At 34.8% G+C, this 21,652-nt stretch overlaps 2 protein-coding genes across 2 annotated transcripts in view; one reads left to right on the top strand and one right to left on the bottom strand.

Moving 5' to 3' along the window:
• The window catches only part of LOC109619435 (crossover junction endonuclease EME1), a 48,704-nt gene that overhangs the window by 26,436 nt on the left and 616 nt on the right, over positions 1 to 21,652 (top strand). The window lies entirely within an intron of this gene.
• On the bottom strand, positions 6,148 to 13,663 carry LOC117684400 (E3 ubiquitin-protein ligase TRIM71-like). The gene is made up of 2 exons (XM_066067153.1): positions 13,602 to 13,663; positions 6,148 to 9,255 (listed from the first exon to the last, which is right to left on the bottom strand). The coding sequence occupies exon 2, from the start codon at positions 9,253 to 9,255 to the stop codon at positions 7,537 to 7,539; it is 1,719 nt and encodes a 572-aa protein (XP_065923225.1). The 5' UTR covers positions 13,602 to 13,663; the 3' UTR covers positions 6,148 to 7,536.

Here is a 21,652-nt window from a genome sequence, read left to right as displayed (position 1 = left end):
AAATAAAAATATCGACTCGACTTTTTTTTCAAATGACAAGTTGAGTTCTCAAAATTTCAATTCAAAGGATGCACGAAGCAATCGTGATGGAAAAAAATTACGCGGGTTACATTTTCCTATAACAAATTAATAAGTTGGTCGTATAAGTAAAATTAACTAAATTATTGTTAATGTACATCGGCACGTTGGATAAAAGAAACAGACAAGTCGACTTCTATGCCGGGAATTTGAGTCTGACATCTTCATGATTAATTAATTCGTGCAGTCGTGTAGATTTTAGTCCTTTCAGTTTCAATATAGCTGTGAATTGCAATTTGTTTCCGTAAGAAATGGGGGAAACCATACTTATTAGATGTAAATATAACATCGTTAATAAACGCTTTGTTAATAAATCAAGATAAACCATAATCCTGCGAACACTGGCATGCAGTGTAAGATAATATGAACTCTAACACGTCACAAATTTAGCTGCTCCACCCGAAGTGCCATGTTGTAAATTTTGAATTTACAGGCTGGGTGTAAATACAAAATTCATAACATGGGTGGACATGTTGTAATTTTTTGTATTTACACCCACTCAGTAAATTCAAAATTTACAACACGACAGCAGCTCTGTTTCATCTTCCGACCCAGCTACAGTCCGTCCTCCGTCGCTTGGGAGAATCCGCGTATAAACCGCGGAGTGGAGTGAACGACAAACGATATGCAAACAGGCAATGCATTTTTTTTTCTTTATTTCCTTTTCGAATAAAAAATATGTCCATTGGACTCTAGTTTCGGTTTATTTCTTTGAAACTGGATGAACATAAAATGTTGTCAACCCGCGGCCTTTATGCTGTTTAAAGTAATATATTTACATCCACTAAGTATGATTCCCTCTATTTCTGAGAAATTAATTGAAATTCAATATATAGAAAAAATATATATAATAAATATGGAAATATATATAGAGGATATCTATATTGTTTGATTTTATATTTGCTTTATCCAACGAGTTGAAATGGTGTTTATATTCGCGAGGCTTGCCGAGCGAATATAACCATTTCAACGAGTTGGATAAAGCAAATATAAAATCACACAATTAAAGATGTTCTATTTATCTCATATAATTTGATTTATATCATGAAGCTTTTGAGACAGTCCCTTGTGTGACCCAAATTGGTTTTTTCAAAGATTAAAAACGATGATGCAACGTTGTGTTATGCGGCTATAATTATGACCTTGCGCAATACAATTTAGTACGTCATTCCTGAGATAAATCTAACTGTTTTAATGTAAAGTTTCACTGAAATAAACCTTAAAATAATTTTTTAGCTCTAGATAATTTTTCTTAGAGCTTATTCATTTGATTAAATGGAAATTCCGATTAGAAGACTTGAACAGTCAAGTTTGTTGACATACACAAAGTTGCGAATGCTCGTTAGTTTGAATTGACTCGAACGAGAAACAGTTGTTGATGCATGATGTTTAATAAAACAAACACTAGGCCAGCCTTATGATTCAAAATTGAAAATAGTGAATAAGGATGCTTACTGGTGGTGGAATAAAAGTCTCATGAAACATTATTTCGGTAAGTTCTTGTATATAAAAACAACCAGAGCGCTCTGTTTTCATCGCGTCGTCAGGATGAACTCCTTGATAGTTAACGTAATTTGTAGTTTTATAAACTTCACAAAGCAAATTGAAAGTTGGAAGTGGGCTAACTTTATCAAAAATCTTGACAAACAAGAAAAAAGGGTGTTGTGGTTACGGTTATGAATAACTTTGCAAAAAAGGTGGGTGGGGGGGGGGGGAAACCTCCCCCCTCCCCACTCACAATAGTCCCCCGGTTCCGACGCCTGTTCTACGCAGTTATGTGTTTTCCTTCATATTTGTAATTTAAATCTTTGACAAAATCAATTTTATATTAATTTTTGTAGTAGATATAGTTATGTTGAAAGTACTAGCAAATCTTCGAAAATAGGTCACTGATGCGTTGAAGCGAGGGGCTGTGTCAAAAGTAGTTCCGACCGGAAGTATTTGATATAGCATCACCCGTGTGATATAGCAAATGTTTATCACACGGGTAATATACACCACACGTATGAGATAAATAAATATATTTATAGTTCCAGATGTCTTCTTCCTTTTTTTTAAATAGTGACATTTCTAATGCAGTTGGCCATTGGGAGAATTTTTTTAAAGACTTCGGTCATTTTTTTTTTCTCTTCCCATTAAAAGGGGTTTTGCCCTATACATGTATTTTAGAAATTTAGATTTTCCTTCCTATATGGATAGTCTGTGGCAAGCTTGTTTGAAATTAGACACTTGAGTCTTGTGAAGAAGTAAAAATTGCAAAGGTTTATAGACGCTCTACCGATCGACAGAGGCATGGCAAAAGGTAATCGGAGAAGCTTACTTGTTCCTTCGGTTCAGGTGAACTAAAAAATTATCATTCTTCAAACATTTTTCCTTTCCATTCAGACGGAGAGGGGTGGGTCTTTTACATAATAATTTCCATACGTTATGTAAATATTGCGACATATACATACAAAACAAACAAAAAAAGATTTTTTTTTTCAGTTCAGTTGAACACTATTTAAAGTCGCATTTCAGTCTATCTTAGTTTATTAAAATGTAGCCGTCCTGGCTTATGATTTCTACTGTGCCATTTGATAAAAGCCCAACACTAATTAGGATGTTTCCAGAACAGTCGGTGCATATTTCACAAGGATGGAATTCTGGCTCTTGGCCTCTATAGGAGAACCTGCTTTGTCCTGCTTTACTGACCACTACTACCGCTTGCTTTTCATCGTCGGATGCGCATATATCTCCATTGATGTTTTCTGAGATGTACAATGGAGAATTATAGATTGTTTGACCTTTGTTATCCATCTGTATGTTCTGTATTTCTTTCCCGTTTTTATACCTGGTGACTTTAGCCTCCCGGTCCTTTCTCATGCCCACTAGTACGTCCCCGTTGATGTGGGAGGAGTGAATGCTGAGTGGTTCCCAGTCCCCTGTTTTAAAAACTTTACTGATTCTATTATTCTGTGGTATCTTATTGATAATTCTTTTGATCTTGTCTGTGTAGAGCAGGTCCCCGGTCGGTGTGACTGTGTGGTAGCCCTCATCTTTACCACTGGTCTGTATCTTCTGTAGCTGATTCCCTTCTGGGTCTGTTTGAACAAGGTTACCACCATCACCACTGGCCCAGACTCTGCCTGATTTATCCACAGACAAATAATAAGTGCTGTCCACAACTGGTACTTTGAACGCCCTCACCTCGGAGACAGTCGGCCTCTTTATCGCCTCAGCTCTTTGTTCTAGTTCTCCCTGTGTCCCTGCAGAATTTAACTGTGAAGAAGAATCCTTTTCCATGGGTTTTATTTTTATTTTTTCCTCTTTAACACTAGGAACAACTATACTTCCAAGTAATTTGCCAACATTATCTTTGCTGAATTTGCTAAATCTGTATTTCGGTATATTAGGTTTGGTTGTTTCTGGTATAGGTTTGATATCCAGGCTGCATGCAGCAGATAAACCTCCGCCATCGGTTATGGGAAAGTTTCCACGAAGATCCCAAAGAAGTCTTTCAAGGTATGCAATATATTCTTTATAAGTTGTTTCTTGTGGTTTTAACTGTTTGAGAAGTGAGTCTTCAATTAAATTGACATGTTCTAATTTTTCTGAAGTTGCTTTGTCTACCAGACTCTTGAGAGACTCGGCTTCATCTTTTATAGAATCTCTAATGCTGTCCATGATCTTCTTTATTTCTTTGACATCTTCCTCGGTTTCCTTTTTCAAGTCTTGTGCTGTTGGGAGGAAATATCCTTGGACTTCGGAGATTTTCTTACCATTAGATTCAAACTTCCCTGCAAGTATGTCCTCCAGATCATTGAATGTATGTCCTTGGTGTTTTTCCATCGTTGAGCACTTGGAACATAAGGGCACATTGCATTCTTTGCAAAGAATATCTATATTTCGGGTAGGATGGAGCGTGCATTTCTCCACCGGTAGTTGACGTTTACGTTGTTTGAATGGGACTACTTCGTGGGGCTTTGTCATCGGATTCCTCTGATGTTCATCTTTGCATTCTTTGCACAATTGTCTGTGACATGGATTGCAGTAGAACTGGCAGTTTTTCCTACAATCTTTATTTTCGCATTCCACATAGTGCTGAGCTGATGTTACGATCTGAAAAGAAATTTCGCAATATCAAATTTTTAGCAAATATAAATCTAGGACTTTTGTTGTTGATATGCAGTATATTGACATATTTGAGGAAACGCTAAAAACTAATTGCAATTTGACCAAGATTTAATATACCAGTGCGAGTGCATTTATCCATAATATTTTTCATTGGCATGCGTATTTTTTGCTCAAAAGAAAAATCAGCACCCGCCATTTGGTTATTATTTCCAGAAGTTTCTTGGCGACATATCTCGCCGAAGACGATCAAGCTCTTTAATTGAATCATATTTTTTTCAGTGGGGCATTTCGCTAAACTTCCTTTAAACAGGATGACTGCATGCTTAATTCGTTATTGATCTTGTGATCTTGCAAAAAACATTTTTTTCTAAAATTAAGGTGATGACAGCAGAACACTTGCCAATGGGTTTGCTGCTTTTAAAACAAGATTTATATATCTATAATTAATTGAGCAAGTTTTGACTTATTTCTCCAACTGTTAGTTAGATACATGTACTTAATTCTGCGTTGTCCTTACATTTAGTTGTCGGTAATTACAAAAATACCCCCCCCCCCCCCATGAAACTATGAACCGACACTCAGTAATCAAACTCTTTTAATCAAGAAGTTTGAGTACATTGAGTCATGTAAAATATAGTATCAGCTAGTGCGGAGCAAACAATTGATGTGCATGTGCTGCAAGACAACGCTTTATGTAATCAGGATCAATGCGCTTCATTAATATATGTATGTATTTTTTGACGGATTTATAAATAAATTCTTCTTTTTATTTGCACTCGGCTGCCTCGAGAAAAGAGGATTTCGGCATCGGGCGACATAACACTCCAGGGCTTTTCTGTCGCCTCGGGGCAAATATTCTGGTATTGTTGCCCGAGAAGACATGTTATATATGATATATAACATTTTTAAACAAATCGAACTCGTGTTATCAATATATTTATTTAATTCACAAGAGTATTTGATGGCACATGTTCATATTTAGTCAATGTACAATGTAAAACGTCAAGTAATACGGTGACGCTGATCATTGATTCTTAATCAATAATAATGATAGTTCCTCTGAATTTAGATGAACAAACCGCAGACGTTGGCCTGACATGTTTAAAATTCGCTGATCTGTTTACGTTTGCTTAGCAACTGGCTCGTTGAATTTCGAACCCGACGTAATTAATATGCAAAATTCTTGCACGCGATGGTGATATTACAGTTTGGGGAGGGCTATATAACTATTTCCTGTGAAATAAACCTGTTTCCGGGAGGGCAATATAACTGTTTCCGGTGTGATTCAGCAATTTTCAGGGCATAGTAATAAAATTATCTAATTTGTGACGTAACGAGAAAACTTATTCAAAAATGTTATATAATTAAATATATATTATAAAATCATACTTCATTATGTTAAAATGTGGCTGTTGTATTTTTGGACCAGCTCAATGTAGGAAAACACAATTGTTTAGATATAAATATTTTCGTATCTTTAGTAAGTTTATAACTGTTCAAATTTTAAAAAAGTCTTGGTTGACACAAATTTCTAAAAGGCTGAGTCTAAAAAGATGATAAGATGTCATCATCTGAGAAGGATTTCTACAGAATGGTTATTCTAAATAACTTGAACTTCATTCAATCTCTCTATTCTCTCTAAATTCTTGATCCACTGAAGTTATACCATTGCCAAATACGGTGGCATTATTGTTACTCTAAAAACAAGATAAATAATACTGACAATTTCCCATTCTCAAATGTTAAGATAGGTAATAAACAGCAATGTTATAGAGATCACCAGAATAAAACGTGGTTGTTCATGTGATCAAATCCTGTGAAGCCCAATTAAGGGTTTCTGAGGGGAAACCAAGTTCATATCCCAGTGAACTTTTTAACATGCTGGTTATTTCTTAAAACATTAACTTCAGAGGATAACATAGTTTGTCCTGAAAAAAGGTAAAACATCATACAAAATCTAGATATGACATTTATTGAATTCAATACATTGTTATTTTGAAAGAAGTCATATTGTGATGTAAGCAAACCTGGTTGTACATACATAAACTTATTTGTTTAACCAATCAAATAGCACATTACAAACCAAATTAAATGATTTCCCTTTTATTGTATTCAGAGATCAGAAAACTAAGGTACAAAGTAAGCACAGAGCAGCAGTGTTATCCAGTGAGATGGTGACTCCATGTACAGACAGCGACCAAGGGAGTGTTCATCGTTTGGATGTCGAAGAGGTTTGAATTTTTAAATTTTCTTTTAATTATATGGTCAAAATGGACGTGAATATTGGAAAATGAAACTAACAATTCAACTATACAATCAAGGAATGACTAACATTCATCAAGCTGAACAATTTTCAAACACTGATTATTCTTGAAAAATACTAGTAAAGGAAGGTTATGATTTGATTTGATACACCACTACCAATACAGTAAAACTATTGGAAGTAATGAAAGAAGATGAATGTAAGATGCAATATAGAACCTTATCTACATTTTTAAAATGTGTTTACTGCAGCTTTTAAAAAACTGGAAAGTAGGTACCTGGTAGTATACAGTAGTAGGGAGTACAGCTCTCGTATGTGAAGGTCCAGCAAGGGGGAAAACAAAAATAAAGATATAAAATGCTAATATATAGATTTTTAAGAAAAAATTTTCATCATAGAATTCCATCACTCCCAGAAGTCCATGATCGAAAACAGCTGACTGATCATTCATTTGATAAAGATTAGAATTGTTTTTTGTACCAACTAAGCTTTATTAAAAACCACAGAGCTTTCCTGCCTAGCTTGTTCATTTAAAATATTGTTATGAAAAATTTAAACAAACCTAAGGAATTTTATGAACATGAGGTCAGGATAAACAAACTTTGTTTTTCATGTTGATTAGAATCATGATGAAAAGCCTACAATGTATATGTTTTAGGCTGTTACAATATAAAACTACCCTTTTAACATTTATTAAATGGTACTTAGCGTTATAAATCAAACTTTAAAAAATCTGTCAATAATTTAGACTCTAAGTAAACAACAAAGCAATTAATTTACTTACAAGTAATGGAATATGTCATTTAGAAACTTTTTATGACACATATATATGACACATACATAAGATAGAATATGTACATTATATTAAAGGTAATGTAAATGTATCAAAAAATTGTTGCATTTTAAAAAAAAAATAAACAGAATAAAGTATACATTCATGATACTGGTATGCAATATGGTCTGGAAGATTTTAGAATTTACAGAATAAGAGAATAAGCTCATTTACATGATGTATTTTTATACTAGAAATATGACATTTATTCAGATTTGATGTCTGATATGTTTGACATATATAGAGAGAATCACTCTAGATATTTGTACACTGTCACTGTGTTGGAGTCAAATTGTCCCACATGGAGATTGTTCTCATCATCAACACACAGACTACGGGGGCGCGTTAGCCCTTGTTGTGGTGTGAGTAGTGTAGACAAGAAATGACCATCCTGATTAAGGATGTGAACTTTCTTGAGATACCTGTCACAAACAATGATGTGACTAAGGATATCAGTACAGATACCATAGGGAAAGAACTTTGACCCCTGATCTGTGTAGGAAAACCTGTGTTGTCCTGATCTATTCACCACCACCACAGCTCGTTTGTTTATGTCTGATGTACAGATATCGCCATTAATGTTTTCTGTTATGTAGCGTGGATCATCATACATCTCCTGTCCTTTGTCGTCCCTCTGTATGTTCTGTATTTCTTCTCCTGTCTTGTTGTACCTGGTGATTTTAGCCTCTCCATCCTTTATCATCCCCACCAGTATGTCCCCGTTGATGTGGGAGGAGTGTATACTAAATGGTTCCCAGTCTCCTGTTCTGATAAATTCAGTGACTGTATTATCCTGTTTTATCCTATTGATGACTTTGTTCTTTCTGTCTGTATAGATCAGATCCCCGTCCTGTGTGACTGTGTGGTAGCCTTCATATTTACCACTGGTTTGTATCTTCTGTAACTGATTCCCCTGTAGATCTGTATGAACAAGATTACCACGACCATCTCTGAGCCAGAGTCTGCCTGATTTACCTAGTGATACATGAAATACACTGTCAACACCTGGTACTGTGTACTCTCTGACCTTGGTGACATAGGTAGACAGAGACAGTGTTTGTTTCATGTCTGATTTCTCTCTGTCTTGCTTTATCTCTTTCCCTGTAGGTTTCAACTGTGTTAATGAAGTAGCCATGGGTTTTATTTTCCTTTTATCAGGTTTAATGTTTGGGACACCTATTTTTCCAAGTAACTTGCTGACATCATCATAGGTAAACTGACCAGCAGTAAACACTGGTGAGACTGGTTTACTTGTCTCTGGTATAGATTGGATTTTTGAATTTTCAAGTTTTGCAGATAATAAAACTTTAAAATTGCTTAAAGGGAGGTAGCCATGAAACTCTTTTAAAAGTTTTTCAAGGTACTTATTGTAATCATGGTATGTTTTTTCCTGTTGTTTTAACACTTTAAGTAATGACTTTTCTATGGTATTGGCTTGTTCCAATTTGTCTGATGTCACCTTATCTACCAGGTCTTTCAGAGACTTTGCTTCTGCCTTTATGGAATTTCTGATACCATCCATTATTTTCTTTACTTCTCTGCCATCTTCATCTGTCTCCGTTTTCATTTCTTTTGATGTTGGAAGGAAATATTCTTGGATTTTTGAAATTTCTTCTAGACAAAATGCAAACTTTTCTGCATCAGTGTCCTCCATATCAACAAATTTATGGCCGAAGTGTTCTTCCATGGTTGTGCATTTGGAACATAGAGGAATTTTGCATTCATTGCATAGAATATCTGCATTTCGAGTTGGATGGAGCTTGCATTTGTCCACAGGAAGATGGCGTTTGTGCTGTAGGAAGGGGACCACTTCATGGTTCTTGGTATCTAGACTTTTCTGATGTTTGACTCTGCATTGTTCACATAATTGTCTGTGGCAAGGATTGCAGTAAAACTGGCAGTTCTTTTCACAGTTGTCCGTGCCACATTTCAAATAATGCTGGGCTGTGACTGGTAGGGAGGTCGCCATCTGAAAAAATATCCAAATGATTTTTTTCTAATTATTTTTAATCTTCTCAAAAACTATATGGCCAGTAAAGCTGGAACTTGTGTGGAAGCATCCTAAGGTAGTTTAGATTTAAGTTTGTTCAAGTCATGATCCTCAAGGGTAGAGGAGGCCACAGGGGGGATGAAGTATTACATAAGAATATATAGAGAAAATCTTTAAAAATATTTTTTCTCAAAAACCATTAGGCCAGAAAAGCTGAAACTTGTGTGTAAGCATCCTCATGTAGTTTAATTTGTTCAAATCATGATCCCTGATAGTAGGGTGGGCGACAATTGAGGGATCATGTTTTACATAGGTAGATATAGAGAAAAATAGGAATAGAGAAAAATCTTCTCACAAATACTAAAACAACAAAAGGGTTTGATATTTATCATAAATATTTGTGGAGAAAGATTAGCAGATTTTGTGTATTTAGTTGCCAAGATATTTTGATTTTGAAACTGTAATGCTGAATTGATCAGAGTTGTGGCTATTGTTGCTCAGGTGAGCAATGTGACCCCTGGGCCTCTTGTTAGATGTAAATATAAGTATTACAAATACACTGTGATATTTAAAAATTCCTCAGAATACTTACTTGGTTCTTTATCAAATTTATTTATACTTCTGAGAAGTCCTTGCTGTAAATTTAGTTTCCAACTGAAAACATTCATGATTGTTTTTTCCATAATATGTGCAACAAAACCTAATATATTGACTCTTTTTAAACAAAATTTTGTTGATATCGAGGCCAAGAGTTTTAGGTTTAGGTAATTAGGTCACTATGTACATGTACCTAGTGTGAATACTTTGGTCCAGTGCATATTTTTAAATGATAACTTTATTTTTTGAAGCTTTAAAATTTATCCTATTACAAAAAATATCCCTTTTGACTTTGAGGTCAATCCTGATAGGTCAATGTCTACCCTTTTTCTTTCTTTATCAACATTTCTTTTTCTTTCATTTATTAGTGCCCCGCAAGGATTTGCGGGTGCCCTATAGTAATCACTCTGTCTGTCCGTCCATCTGTCACTCCTCCGTCGACAAATTTTCTGGTTTTTTTTTAATAACTTTTTAGCTCACCTGAGCCAAAGGCTCAAGTGAGCTTTTCTGATCACAATTTGTCCGTTGTCATCGTTGTAAACTTTTCACATTTTCATCTTCTTCTCAAGAACCACTGGGCAGATTTCAACCAAATTTGGCACAAAGCACCACTAGGTGAAGGGGATTCAAATTTGTTCAAATGAAGGACCACGCCCTCTTTAAAGGGGAGGTAATTGAGAATCATTGAAAATTTGTTGGTATTTTTTCAAAAATCTTCTTCTCAAAAACTATTTGGCCTGAAAAGCTTAAACTTGTTTGGAGGCATCCTCAGGTAGTGTAGATTCAAGTTTGTTCAAATCATGGTCCCCGGGGGTAGGGTGGGGCCACAATGGGGGTCGAAGTTTTACATAGGAATATATAGAGAAAATCTTCTCTTCAAAAACTATCAGGCCAGAAAAGCTCAAATTAAAATGGGAGAATCCTCAGATAGTGTAGATTCAAGTTTGTTCAAATCATGGTCCCCGGGGGTAGGGTGGGGCCACAATGGGGGTCGAAGTTTTACATAGGAATATATGGAGAAAATCTTTTAAAATCTTCTTCTCAAAACTATTAGGTCAGGAAAGCCCAAATTTGAGTGGAAGCATCCCCAGATCGTATAGATTCAAGTTTATTTAAATAATTGTCCAGGGGTATTGCGAGGCCACAATGGGGAATGAATTATTATAGGAATATATAGAGAAAATCTTTAAAAATCTTCTTTTTAAAGACTATTTGGCCAGAAAAAGCTTAAACTTGTGTAGAGGCATCCTCGGGTAGTGTAAATTCAAGTTTGCAAAATCACAGTCCTTAGTGATAGGGCGGGGTTGTGATGGCGGTTTGAATTTTTACATAGGAATATATAGAGAAAATCTTTAAAAATATTCTGGGAAAGTTTTCGGTCCAAAACTCAGTACTTAGTGTGAAAGCACAGATTATGCAGATTTAAGTTTGATGAAACCATGATTCCCTAGAGAAAAGTGGGGCCACGAAATGGGGGGGTATATAGGAATATAGAAAAATCTTCTTACAGGTACAACAACAAAAAGGGCTTGGTATTTACCAAGAAAAAGAAGTGGATAAAAATTGGCAGATTTTCAATTTTTTTTAGCAAGATCTATTGTACTTAGTTTTCAAGATATTTTGATACTGTAATGCTAATTTGATCAGAATAAAGGCAATTGTTGCTCAGGGGAGCGATGTGGCCCCTGGGCCTCTTGTTTATGGTTGCCCAATCAAGTTCAAATTTGGTATGGTAGTTTAGTAGGCAGAAACACATATTTTGATGCAAAGTTTGGTTCTCTATGTCTTCTGGTTTGGAGCTGGGGTGGTGGGGTAGATTCCTTAACTATGCATAAGAATGAATGGGCAAAGAGAGATAACTGCTGAGAATGTTACCATTGTATACTTTGAAGGCTGTGCAATATTTGTCCTTTGGGATTAATTAACCTTCCACAGGAAGGAAATCCTAAGCTTTATCTTTATCTGTCACAATGAGATTAATTACTGCACTGCCTGTGTCTGCAAATGAACTTTGTTTTGAAGTTAAGGTCAATTTTGAATGATGTGTTGTATTGTGTACATTCTTTGAAATATGGATTTAAAATATAATATTCATACTTTATTTTGGTTAAGATACTGTACACATTTATGATAATTTTATTGAATTCTAAAATCAAGATATATATTAAGATATCCTTTTTCACTATTTTATTTTTTAATTATTTATTTTATTTTTTTCTGCCTTAATGCTGTTAATTTTAACAGGTAATCAGATAATAACCCCATTCTGTCATTTCTGGAAGAAAAGGATGAGAGAGCAAAACAATTAATCCCCAGGGATTAATTATCTTGCCTGCTGCAGAAAATTTAGAGGCTTATCTCTATCTGTCATATGAAGATCAATGAACACCTTTGTTTGCAACTGATGTTTGTTTTGAAGTTGAGGTCAACCCTGGGTGATACAATGTATTTGCATTCACTGAAGGCTTGCATTTTATAAAACACCTGTTTAAATCTTTTTTAAATACACTTATGATTTGTAGTATAATATGATTTTTATCCAACTTGTGTGTTTTATCCCCTCACTAAGGCTCAAGAAAAAACAAAATCATATCCAACTACAAATCATGAGATCCTATATATTGCAGTTCTTTACATCTTATGCCGGGCATTTATTTTTCATCATTGTTAATATAAAGAGGATGGAATTCAAAGTTTTTTTTCACTTCTCTATATTAATTGTCATAGCGGGGCCCTTCCTGACTGGTCAGTTTTCTAGTTCACTTCCTCTTTCTCTCAAAGGAGGGCACAATGTATAGTTTATGAGACATTGGGTGCATGGGGGTGGAAAGAAAAGTAAGTACGTCTAGACTATTTCTTTGGTTGATTATGTTGGATGGGAATTTACAGCACTATAGTGAAGCACTTAAAATCGAAGTCTAGAGATTTATTGGATCATACTTAAAAGAAAAGTCTAAGAAAATGATGTCATGAATTAATAATATAAATTATACAGACATATATGTATATGTATGTAGTTAGCAGGGCTCATTGCATAAGCAATGTTCAGGCTATAGAGCTACGGTGCACAGTACCGAATGGTAACTGAACAACATTTGAAATTGTACTACACTACACTAATGTAGATTCAACTTCAAAGAGAACGGAAAATGTATAGCATTTCAGTTGGTCGGTTTAAGTTTACATCATATATTATTTACAAAAACATCTTATCCTAATTTTGTTTGAGTTGCTTAGCAGCGGAATACATTGTTCTCACAAATAGCCTATGTCGTTCTATAATTAGTGATACCATGATACAAATTCTTATTTTTAATTTTTATTTTTAAAGCGTGTACAACAGGTAATCGTTGTTTGGGTTTTTAATTTCTGACCCTCCCATAGACATCAATATAAACTTATGTATTGATGCGCTTATATGAACTTAATTTATTACATGTAATAATGATTCAGTGTGTTTATTTAGTCTGTTATTACGTTATTTCTTTAAAAAAAATGTTTTCAATACACATCCAATTAATCTAGAAAAATCTGTACTTTGTGCACTGGGATTTTTATCTAGTTTTTTGGAGAGGTTTAAAACTTTGACGAATTGATAGAAATTTTAAGAGTCTTTATCAGTTTATCGGTTTGGTATCAGTTTAAATCAAATTTTAAAAAAATTACTAAAATACACATATTACACATCTTCAACAACTTCTGGTCATGTTTTAATGAAGTATACTTACATTATTTATGAGGAATCTTGCATTAACATTTTAAGTGTCATGGCAGCCATTGGGAGGTTGGGAGATAAGGTTTTTAGCTCACCTGAGCTGAAAGCTCAAGTGAGCTATTCTGATCACATTTTGTCTGTCGTCCGTCTGTCCGTCTGTCCGTCTGTCTGTAAACTTTTCTCATTTTCAGCATCTTCTCAAGAACCACTGGACCAATTTCAACCAAACTTGACAAAAAGCATCCTTAGCCTAAGGGAATTCAAAGTTGTGAAAATTAAGGACCACGCCCATTTGCAAAGGGAGATAAATAGGAATTTATGAAAATTTCGAGAAATTTTCAAAAATCTTCTTCTCATGAACCATATAACCAGGAAAGCTGAAACTTGTGTGGAAGCATTCCCAGGTAGTGTAGATTCAAAGTTGTAAAAATCATGACCCCCGGGTGTAGGGTGGGGCCACAATGGGGGATCGAACTTTTACATAAGAATATATAGAGTATATCTTTAAAAATCTTCTCAGAAACTAATCGGCCAGGAAAGCTCACACTTGTGTGGAAGCATCCTCAGGTAATGTAGATTCAAAGTTGTGAAAATCATGACCCCCATGGGTAGGGTGGGGCCACAATGGGGGGTCGAAGTTTTATATAGGAATATATATAGTAAATCTTTAAAAATCTTCTTCCAAGAAACTAATCAGCCAGGAAAGCTGACACTTGTGTTGAAGCTTTTTCAGGTAGTGTAAATACGAAGTTGTGAAAATCATGACCCCCGGGGGTAGGGTGGGGCCACAATGGGGGATCGAAGTTTTAAATAGGAATATATAGAGTAAATCTTTAAAAATCTTATTCTCAGAAACTAATCAGCCAGGAAAGCTGAAACTTGTGTGAAAGCATCCTCAGGTAGTGTAGATACAAAGTTGAGTAAATCATGACCCCCGGGTGTAGGGTGGGGCCACAATGGGGGGTTGAAATTTTACATAGGAATATACAGAGTAAAGCTTTAAAAATCTTCTTCTCATGAACCATATAAGCAGGAAAGCTGAAACTTGTGTGGAAGTATTCTCAGTTAGTGTAGATTCAAATTTGAGAAAATCATGACCCCTTGGGGTAGGGTAGGGCCACAATGGGGGGGGGGTCAAAGTTTAACATATGAATATATAGAGTAAATCTTTAAAAATCTTCTTCTCAGAAACTAATCAGCCGGCAAAGCTGAAACTTGTGTGGAAGCATTATCAGGTAGTGTAGATTCAAAGTTGAGAAAATCATGACCCCTTGGGGTAGGGTAGGGCCACAATGGGGGGGTCAAAGTTTAACATATGAATATATAGAGTAAATCTTTCAAAATCTTCTTCTCAGAAACTTATTAGCCAGGAAAGCTTAAACTTGTGTCGATACAAAGTTGACACTTGTGTGGAAGCATCCTTTTCACATTTTCAACATCTTTTTAAGAACTACTGGGCCATTTTCAACCAAACTTGGCACAAATCATCCTTAGGCAAAGGGAATTCAAAGTTGTGAAAATTAAGGGTCACGCCCTTTTTCAAGGGGAGATAATTTAAAGTTAATGATTTTTTTTTTATAGAAATTTTCAAAATCTTCTCAGGAACCATAAAGCCAGGAAAGCTGAAACTTGTGTGGGAGCATCCTCATGTAGTGTAAAGTTGTAAATATCATGACCTCCGGGGGTAGGGTGGGGCCACAATGGGGGGTCGATGTTTTACATAGGAATATATAGAGTAAATCTTTAAAAATCTTCTTCTCAGAAACTAATCAGCCAGGTAAGCTGAAACGTGTGTGGAAGCATCTTCAGGTAGTGTAGATTCAAAGTTGTGAAAATCATGACCCCCGGGGGTAGGTTGGGCCACAATGGGGGGTCGAAATTTTACATAGGAATATACAGAGTAAATCTTTAAAAATCTTCTTCTCGTGAACCATATGACCAGGAAAACTGAAACTTGTGTGGAAGCATCCTCAGTTAGTGTAGATTCAAAGTTGTGAAAATCATGACACCCGGGGGTAGGGTGGGGCCACAATGGGGGGTCGAAGTTTTACATAGGAATATATAGAGTAAATCTTTAAAAATCTTCTTCTCAGAAACTAGTCAGCCAGGAAAGCTGACACTTGTGTGGAAGCATCCTCAGGTAGTGTTGATACGAGGTTGTGAAAATCATGACCCCCGGGGGTAGGGTGGGGGCCACAATGGGGGATCGAAGTTTTACATAGAAATATATAGAGTAAATCTTTAAAGATCTTCTTCTCAGAAACTAATCAACCAGGAAAGCTGAAACTTGTGTGAAAGCATTATCAGGTAGTGTAGATTCAAAGTTGTGAAAATCATGACCCCCGGGTGTAGGGTGGGGCAACAATGGGGGATCGAAGTTTTACATAAGAATATATAGAGTAAATCTTTAAAAATCTTCTCAGAAACTAATTAGCCAGGAAAGCTGAAACTTGTGTGAAAGCATCCTCAGGAAGTGTAGATACAAAGTATGTATTATGTATTATTGAACATTGTCCAGATAGTTTGTATTATGACTCCATTAAGCTGATTTGATCATACCTATTGTTTCTCAGGTGAGCGATGTGGCCCATGGGCCTCTTGTTTGCTTCCTTATTGACTTTAAATCCCACCCAGTAAAGGTAGATTGACCCACTATCTTATGCTTGCACAATTTAATAGTAAAATCTGTGCATGTATACACTTGTACCCTTAATGTGAATTCTTTATCTACAATGTTAAAATTATTTTTTTTCTTTAGATGCCACTAGGTTTATTTATGTGCTACTAAAAATAAGACACAAAACAATTAAGTTTATAAAACAGTTTCAGATACCTAGATACTAAACTTAGACTTATACTTTATAAGACACCACGTCACAAGATGGCGACTTTTAAAAATGTTTTGTTAAATCTAGTTGGTTGTATATCACCTTAGCTCAGTGGTTTAAGTATCAGGCTTGTGAATGTAGATCATGAGTTCAAATCTGAATGGGGCTTTTGTTCATATTGACTGAACTAAATTTTTATTAAGATAATTTTTTATCCAAAATTGCAATTTTTTTCTTTTTGACATATTCGTCTCATCTATCATGCTTTCTATCATAATCAAGTAATTTTTTCCTTATTTAAGAAACTATTTCAAGGTGTAGTTAGCCACCTTAAGGTCAGGGGCTCATTTTGTTTTAAATGCATGTTTACCTTTTCATGATCACGAAAATAACTAAAGGCTCTTTCACAATTGGCACATGAATTTGGATCCCAAACTGTTGTCAAAATAATTGCTGATGAAAAAGTATTCGTATGAAATTTGATCTAAAGCAACTGTTGTGCAATGCAAACACATTAAATTTTGTGATATATCTTGTGTCTATATGTGACTGTTGTACAATGAAAGTGAGTGTAAGATAATGCAATAGGATTGTGTGAATTATCAGGTGATCGGACAATTGAACGTGCACCAATGCTATTGGACATGCAGCTCGTGCGAGTCAGAGGGTATTTATATACTGCCGATTTCCGACGCTGTAATTCTGCAAACCCAGCAGAAAGCAAGGTATTGGTGCAGCAGCATCGGTGGCCAGTTGTGGTCTGAAACAGAAATGCTAATACTAGGTATATATACTAGTTGCAAATCATTGCAAATTAAAGCTGATAAATCATGTAATGATAGTAAAACGCTGCATGGTTACACGAGACACGTTGAGCAACAGTCTCATGGTCGCAAAACAAGGCATACACAGCTACGATTTATTTTAGGATCTTTAAAAATGGTGTGCATTACTCTTGCAAATACACAAAGCGTTGCAAGACGTTAGTACTTATGTTCATGCCATGAATTTGGATTGCATTTCTGGGTTGGCAAAAAAGCGGGAAATACTTATATTTCCCAGGACAGTGGGAAATACTGGTAATTCCCGGGAATTACTGGTTACTGGTTACTGGTTCCCGGCCAACCCTGTTGCATTTGGTTGTGTCTGAATAGTGTGCACGCCACTATTTTGAGACTTTATGCGACCACTAAAATGCATGCAACAATTGCAAGACATCATGCGTTGTATGCAAGAGCTCATGCAAGGCTAAAACATTCCATTCGCAAAGTGTTGTAAAGTGCTTGTGCACCAACTGTGAAAGAGCCTTGAAGACATTTAACACATTTAATACATGTAAGCATGCCAGGTAGATTTACAGTGTAGTAAAGGAAACTGAGGTATTTGGTATATTCTAATTGTGGTTTCAGCATTGTTAAGAAAATATTTTGAGACATTTTTTGTGGATACAAGAGGTTAGTCACATTTGAAATGTTGCCCTCTATCACAGGCAACATTAGGAAATATTAAAACACAAATTTTGTATACAATGTGTATTTTTTTGCATCTGTGATTGTAGAGCAAAATGTTTGGAAAACAAATGCACTTTGCAGATAAACTTATTTATACACTACCTACATATTTTTTATTATATTTTAATAATGATGCTATTTGAATATAAATCTGCAGGCCATTACAGACAACCAGCTTCAGACAGATGTGATGGTTTATTTGTTGGAGACCTCAGAGGAACTCGCATCAATATTTGTGTTATTGTCCCTATATATGTACTTGTTAGTTGATGTCTTCGTATAAAAAAAAATACTGTAGATTGGCCAATGTTCATGATGGTTTCAATTTCACTGCGTTTTCAATTGATCATTTTCTCGCGAAGTTAATCCCATCGTGGATATCATCATTATTTTTCAAAACATGTTTCAATGCTTATATTCTGATCAATTGATTTTCTAACAGTGTGAAATTAAAATCATTGCAAATGGTACTTTATTAGGAATTGTGAAATTTTAACACCGTGGAATAAGATGACTTACAGTAAATAAACAGAGAAAATATGTTACAAAAATGTTAGGAAAAACCCTCTCTAGTTTTTGTTTGGTTTTATGTTTAACTTATTTTCTCAGCATGCTTTATGTTTCATGCAAAAGATACATCCACTTCAACTCGATTTACAATATTTTTTGCTATAACAAGAGGGCTCAATTGTCATAGCTATTTTTAAGACTTTATTAATCTTCATAGAAGTTCCCTGTATTGAAGATATCAGAAAATGTTCAAATTTGAAATCTTAGACTTTTCTTTGCTAAATTATAAATTCTATCCAAAAAATTAAAACTTCAGCCTCTTTTTGTCTTTCTTTAAAAACCTGAATTGCTTAAGACATGAGGTTCTTTCTTATAATTGAAGGAAAGATCGATTACAGATAGCTTTCTTTGATGATGGTGTATCTACAGTGAAAGTTGACAAGAATGGACAAGGTCTTCTGAAGGTTTGGAAGCAACAGCTGCTGCAGTTTAAGAACATCAGTCCTGACATTGCTGATGCTATAGTACAGGCCTACCCTTCCCCTCACTCACTGATGGAGGTACACATAGCTGTGTATTTAATGGATTTATAGATTTATTAGAGAAACGTTCATATAATTAAGTCCATATGTTTACTTGAGTGAGTGTAGCAGAATATTGCTAGTAATCTCAATAGGTATACAATGTGAATGATGTAAACAAGCATGATTCAACCATATCATGTTATATGATTTAATTCGAGTTGTAATGTGCTTTCTTATTGGCTAAACAAATTATTTAATATAGTATAAAGAACGTTGTCTACGTCATAGTTAGAGTAACGTCAATAAACATATCAGTCCGCCTGATGTTATGTTTAAATTTTGTACACTTTGATGTCAGTTTTTAAAAAGATCAAATAACTGATGTTATCTTTAATTAATAGCAATTAATAATTAAATTATAAAGAATCAATTTAATATTTATTATTTTTATACAATGTAAAATGATTTGGAACAATTTGTGCTCTTTAATGAACTATTATAAAGCATAAACTGTTACAATCCACTTGATATAGTATAAAACTAATTGCTGTTTTAAAAAAGCGTAAACTGTTTCAAACCATTGTATATCGTATTAAACTACTTAAGGTAAGATTTGCGGTTACAGGGAGATAACTCACAAATTTTCATTGTGACGTAACACCAACTACCCTTTATTTCAGCTAATATTTCAAAAAATATATGACGTCATTCATAATTGATTTCGGGTTTTTATTTTTTATTTTGCAGGGTTTTGTAGTTTCAATGAAAGAATAACGGGACACAAGCTATTTATCAATTTCCACGAAGTCCGCATTATGTGATTTTGAGTAGTGTTTTAGAAACATCAGATAACACATATTCTGAGATTCGTTTTTCCTGAATTCGGTGGACTTGGAAAGGTTTCAAAAAAGATGTTTCGTTTACATATTAGTAAACCAAAATTACGACTTTTGTTACATTTTATTCTATTTTTAGATATTTCATTAAAATTAATTAGAATGAATCATGATATAAATAGTGACATTATTTTCGAACATTTTAAGCTTAAATAACCCCCATAATAGTTATATAAAATGTACATATTTTCACGAATTCAACATGAAAATTGGAACTCATGAACTTTGACCTTTTTGTACAGTTTTTTTGTAGTTAAAAAATGGGACAGGCAAAATCATTTGAATTTCATGAGAAAAAAGACTTTGGTATAGTGAACAAAATGGTATTTACAGTAACTTTGGTACAACTCCTAAAAAATGCCAACCGCAAAGCTAATCTTAATATTGAATTCATTCCTTAAATTAGAGAAGTATATACATGTATAATTTATGTGATACTTAAAACTATACGTCTTCTAGGTTATCATTCAAGATAGGGCCTTTTAAACAAGTGTACACGATTTATCTCACTAATCTAACAAAAAGAAAACAAGAACTTTGACTTGCTAGTATCACCCATCAAAAAAATAATCTGAACTGTTTGAGAATTTGGTAATTTTTCTCCTTAAATTTACTTGTTTTGTAGTTTTGTAGCTTACATGAATGTACATAGATTTATATCATTGATAAAGTTTTGTTTACAATATATAGCTCACCTGAGTGAGCTTTTCTGTCTTGTCTGTCGACCGTCTATCCATAAACTTTTCACATTTTCAACATCTTTTTAAGAACTACTGGGCCATTTTCAACCAAACTTGGCACAAATCATCCTTAGGCAAAGGGAATTCAAAGTTGTGAAAATTAAGGGTCACGCCCTTTTTCAAGGGGAGATAATTTAAAGTTAATGATTTTTTTTTTATAGAAATTTTCAAAATCTTCTCAGGAACCATAAAGCCAGGAAAGCTGAAACTTGTGTGGGAGCATCCTCATGTAGTGTAAAGTTGTAAATATCATGACCTCCGGGGGTAGGGTGGGGCCACAATGGGGGGTCGATGTTTTACATAGGAATATATAGAGTAAATCTTTAAAAATCTTCTTCTCAGAAACTAATCAGCCAGGTAAGCTGAAACGTGTGTGGAAGCATCTTCAGGTAGTGTAGATTCAAAGTTGTGAAAATCATGACCCCCGGGGGTAGGATGGGCCCACAATGGGGGGGTCGAAGTTTTACATAGGAATATATAGAGTTAATCTTTAAAATTCTTCTTCTCAAGAACCATAAAGCCAGGAAAGCTGAAACGTGTATGGAAGCATCCTCAGGTAGTGTAGATTTAAAGTTGTGAAAATCTTGACCCCCGGGGGTAGGGTTGGGCCACACTGGGGAGTCGAAATTTTACATAGGAATATATAGAGTACATTTTTGAAAATCTTCTCAGAAACTAATCAGCCAGATGATTCTTTATAATTGTTAAGACTTCGGCTCCAGGACAATTCTTCGGCCTCACAAGAAGGTTCAGAGTTTGATGTAGCTTTATATCCTATACATAAACAATTGTTAAGGATCTTTTTGAGAACTGCAATACTCAACATGTGATATGAATATAAAATTAACCTGTTAGAAAAGGGACTAATGATTATAAACATAAGAAATGGATTTTATTTATACAGGATCTACATGTATTATTGCACATAATCCAGATAGTTTGTATTATGACGTCATTAAGCTGGTTTTATCATACCTGTTGTTCCTCAGGTGAGCGATATGGCCCATGGGCCTCTTTTTTTCATGACAGTAATTTTTAAAATATTTGCATATCTT

Source organism: Magallana gigas, chromosome 7 (assembly GCF_963853765.1).
Source record: "Magallana gigas chromosome 7, xbMagGiga1.1, whole genome shotgun sequence".
Classification (NCBI taxonomy): Eukaryota; Metazoa; Mollusca; class Bivalvia; order Ostreida; family Ostreidae; genus Magallana; species Magallana gigas.
The sequence above is the reverse complement of the archived record's forward strand: the minus strand, read 5'-3'. Positions and strand labels throughout refer to the sequence as shown.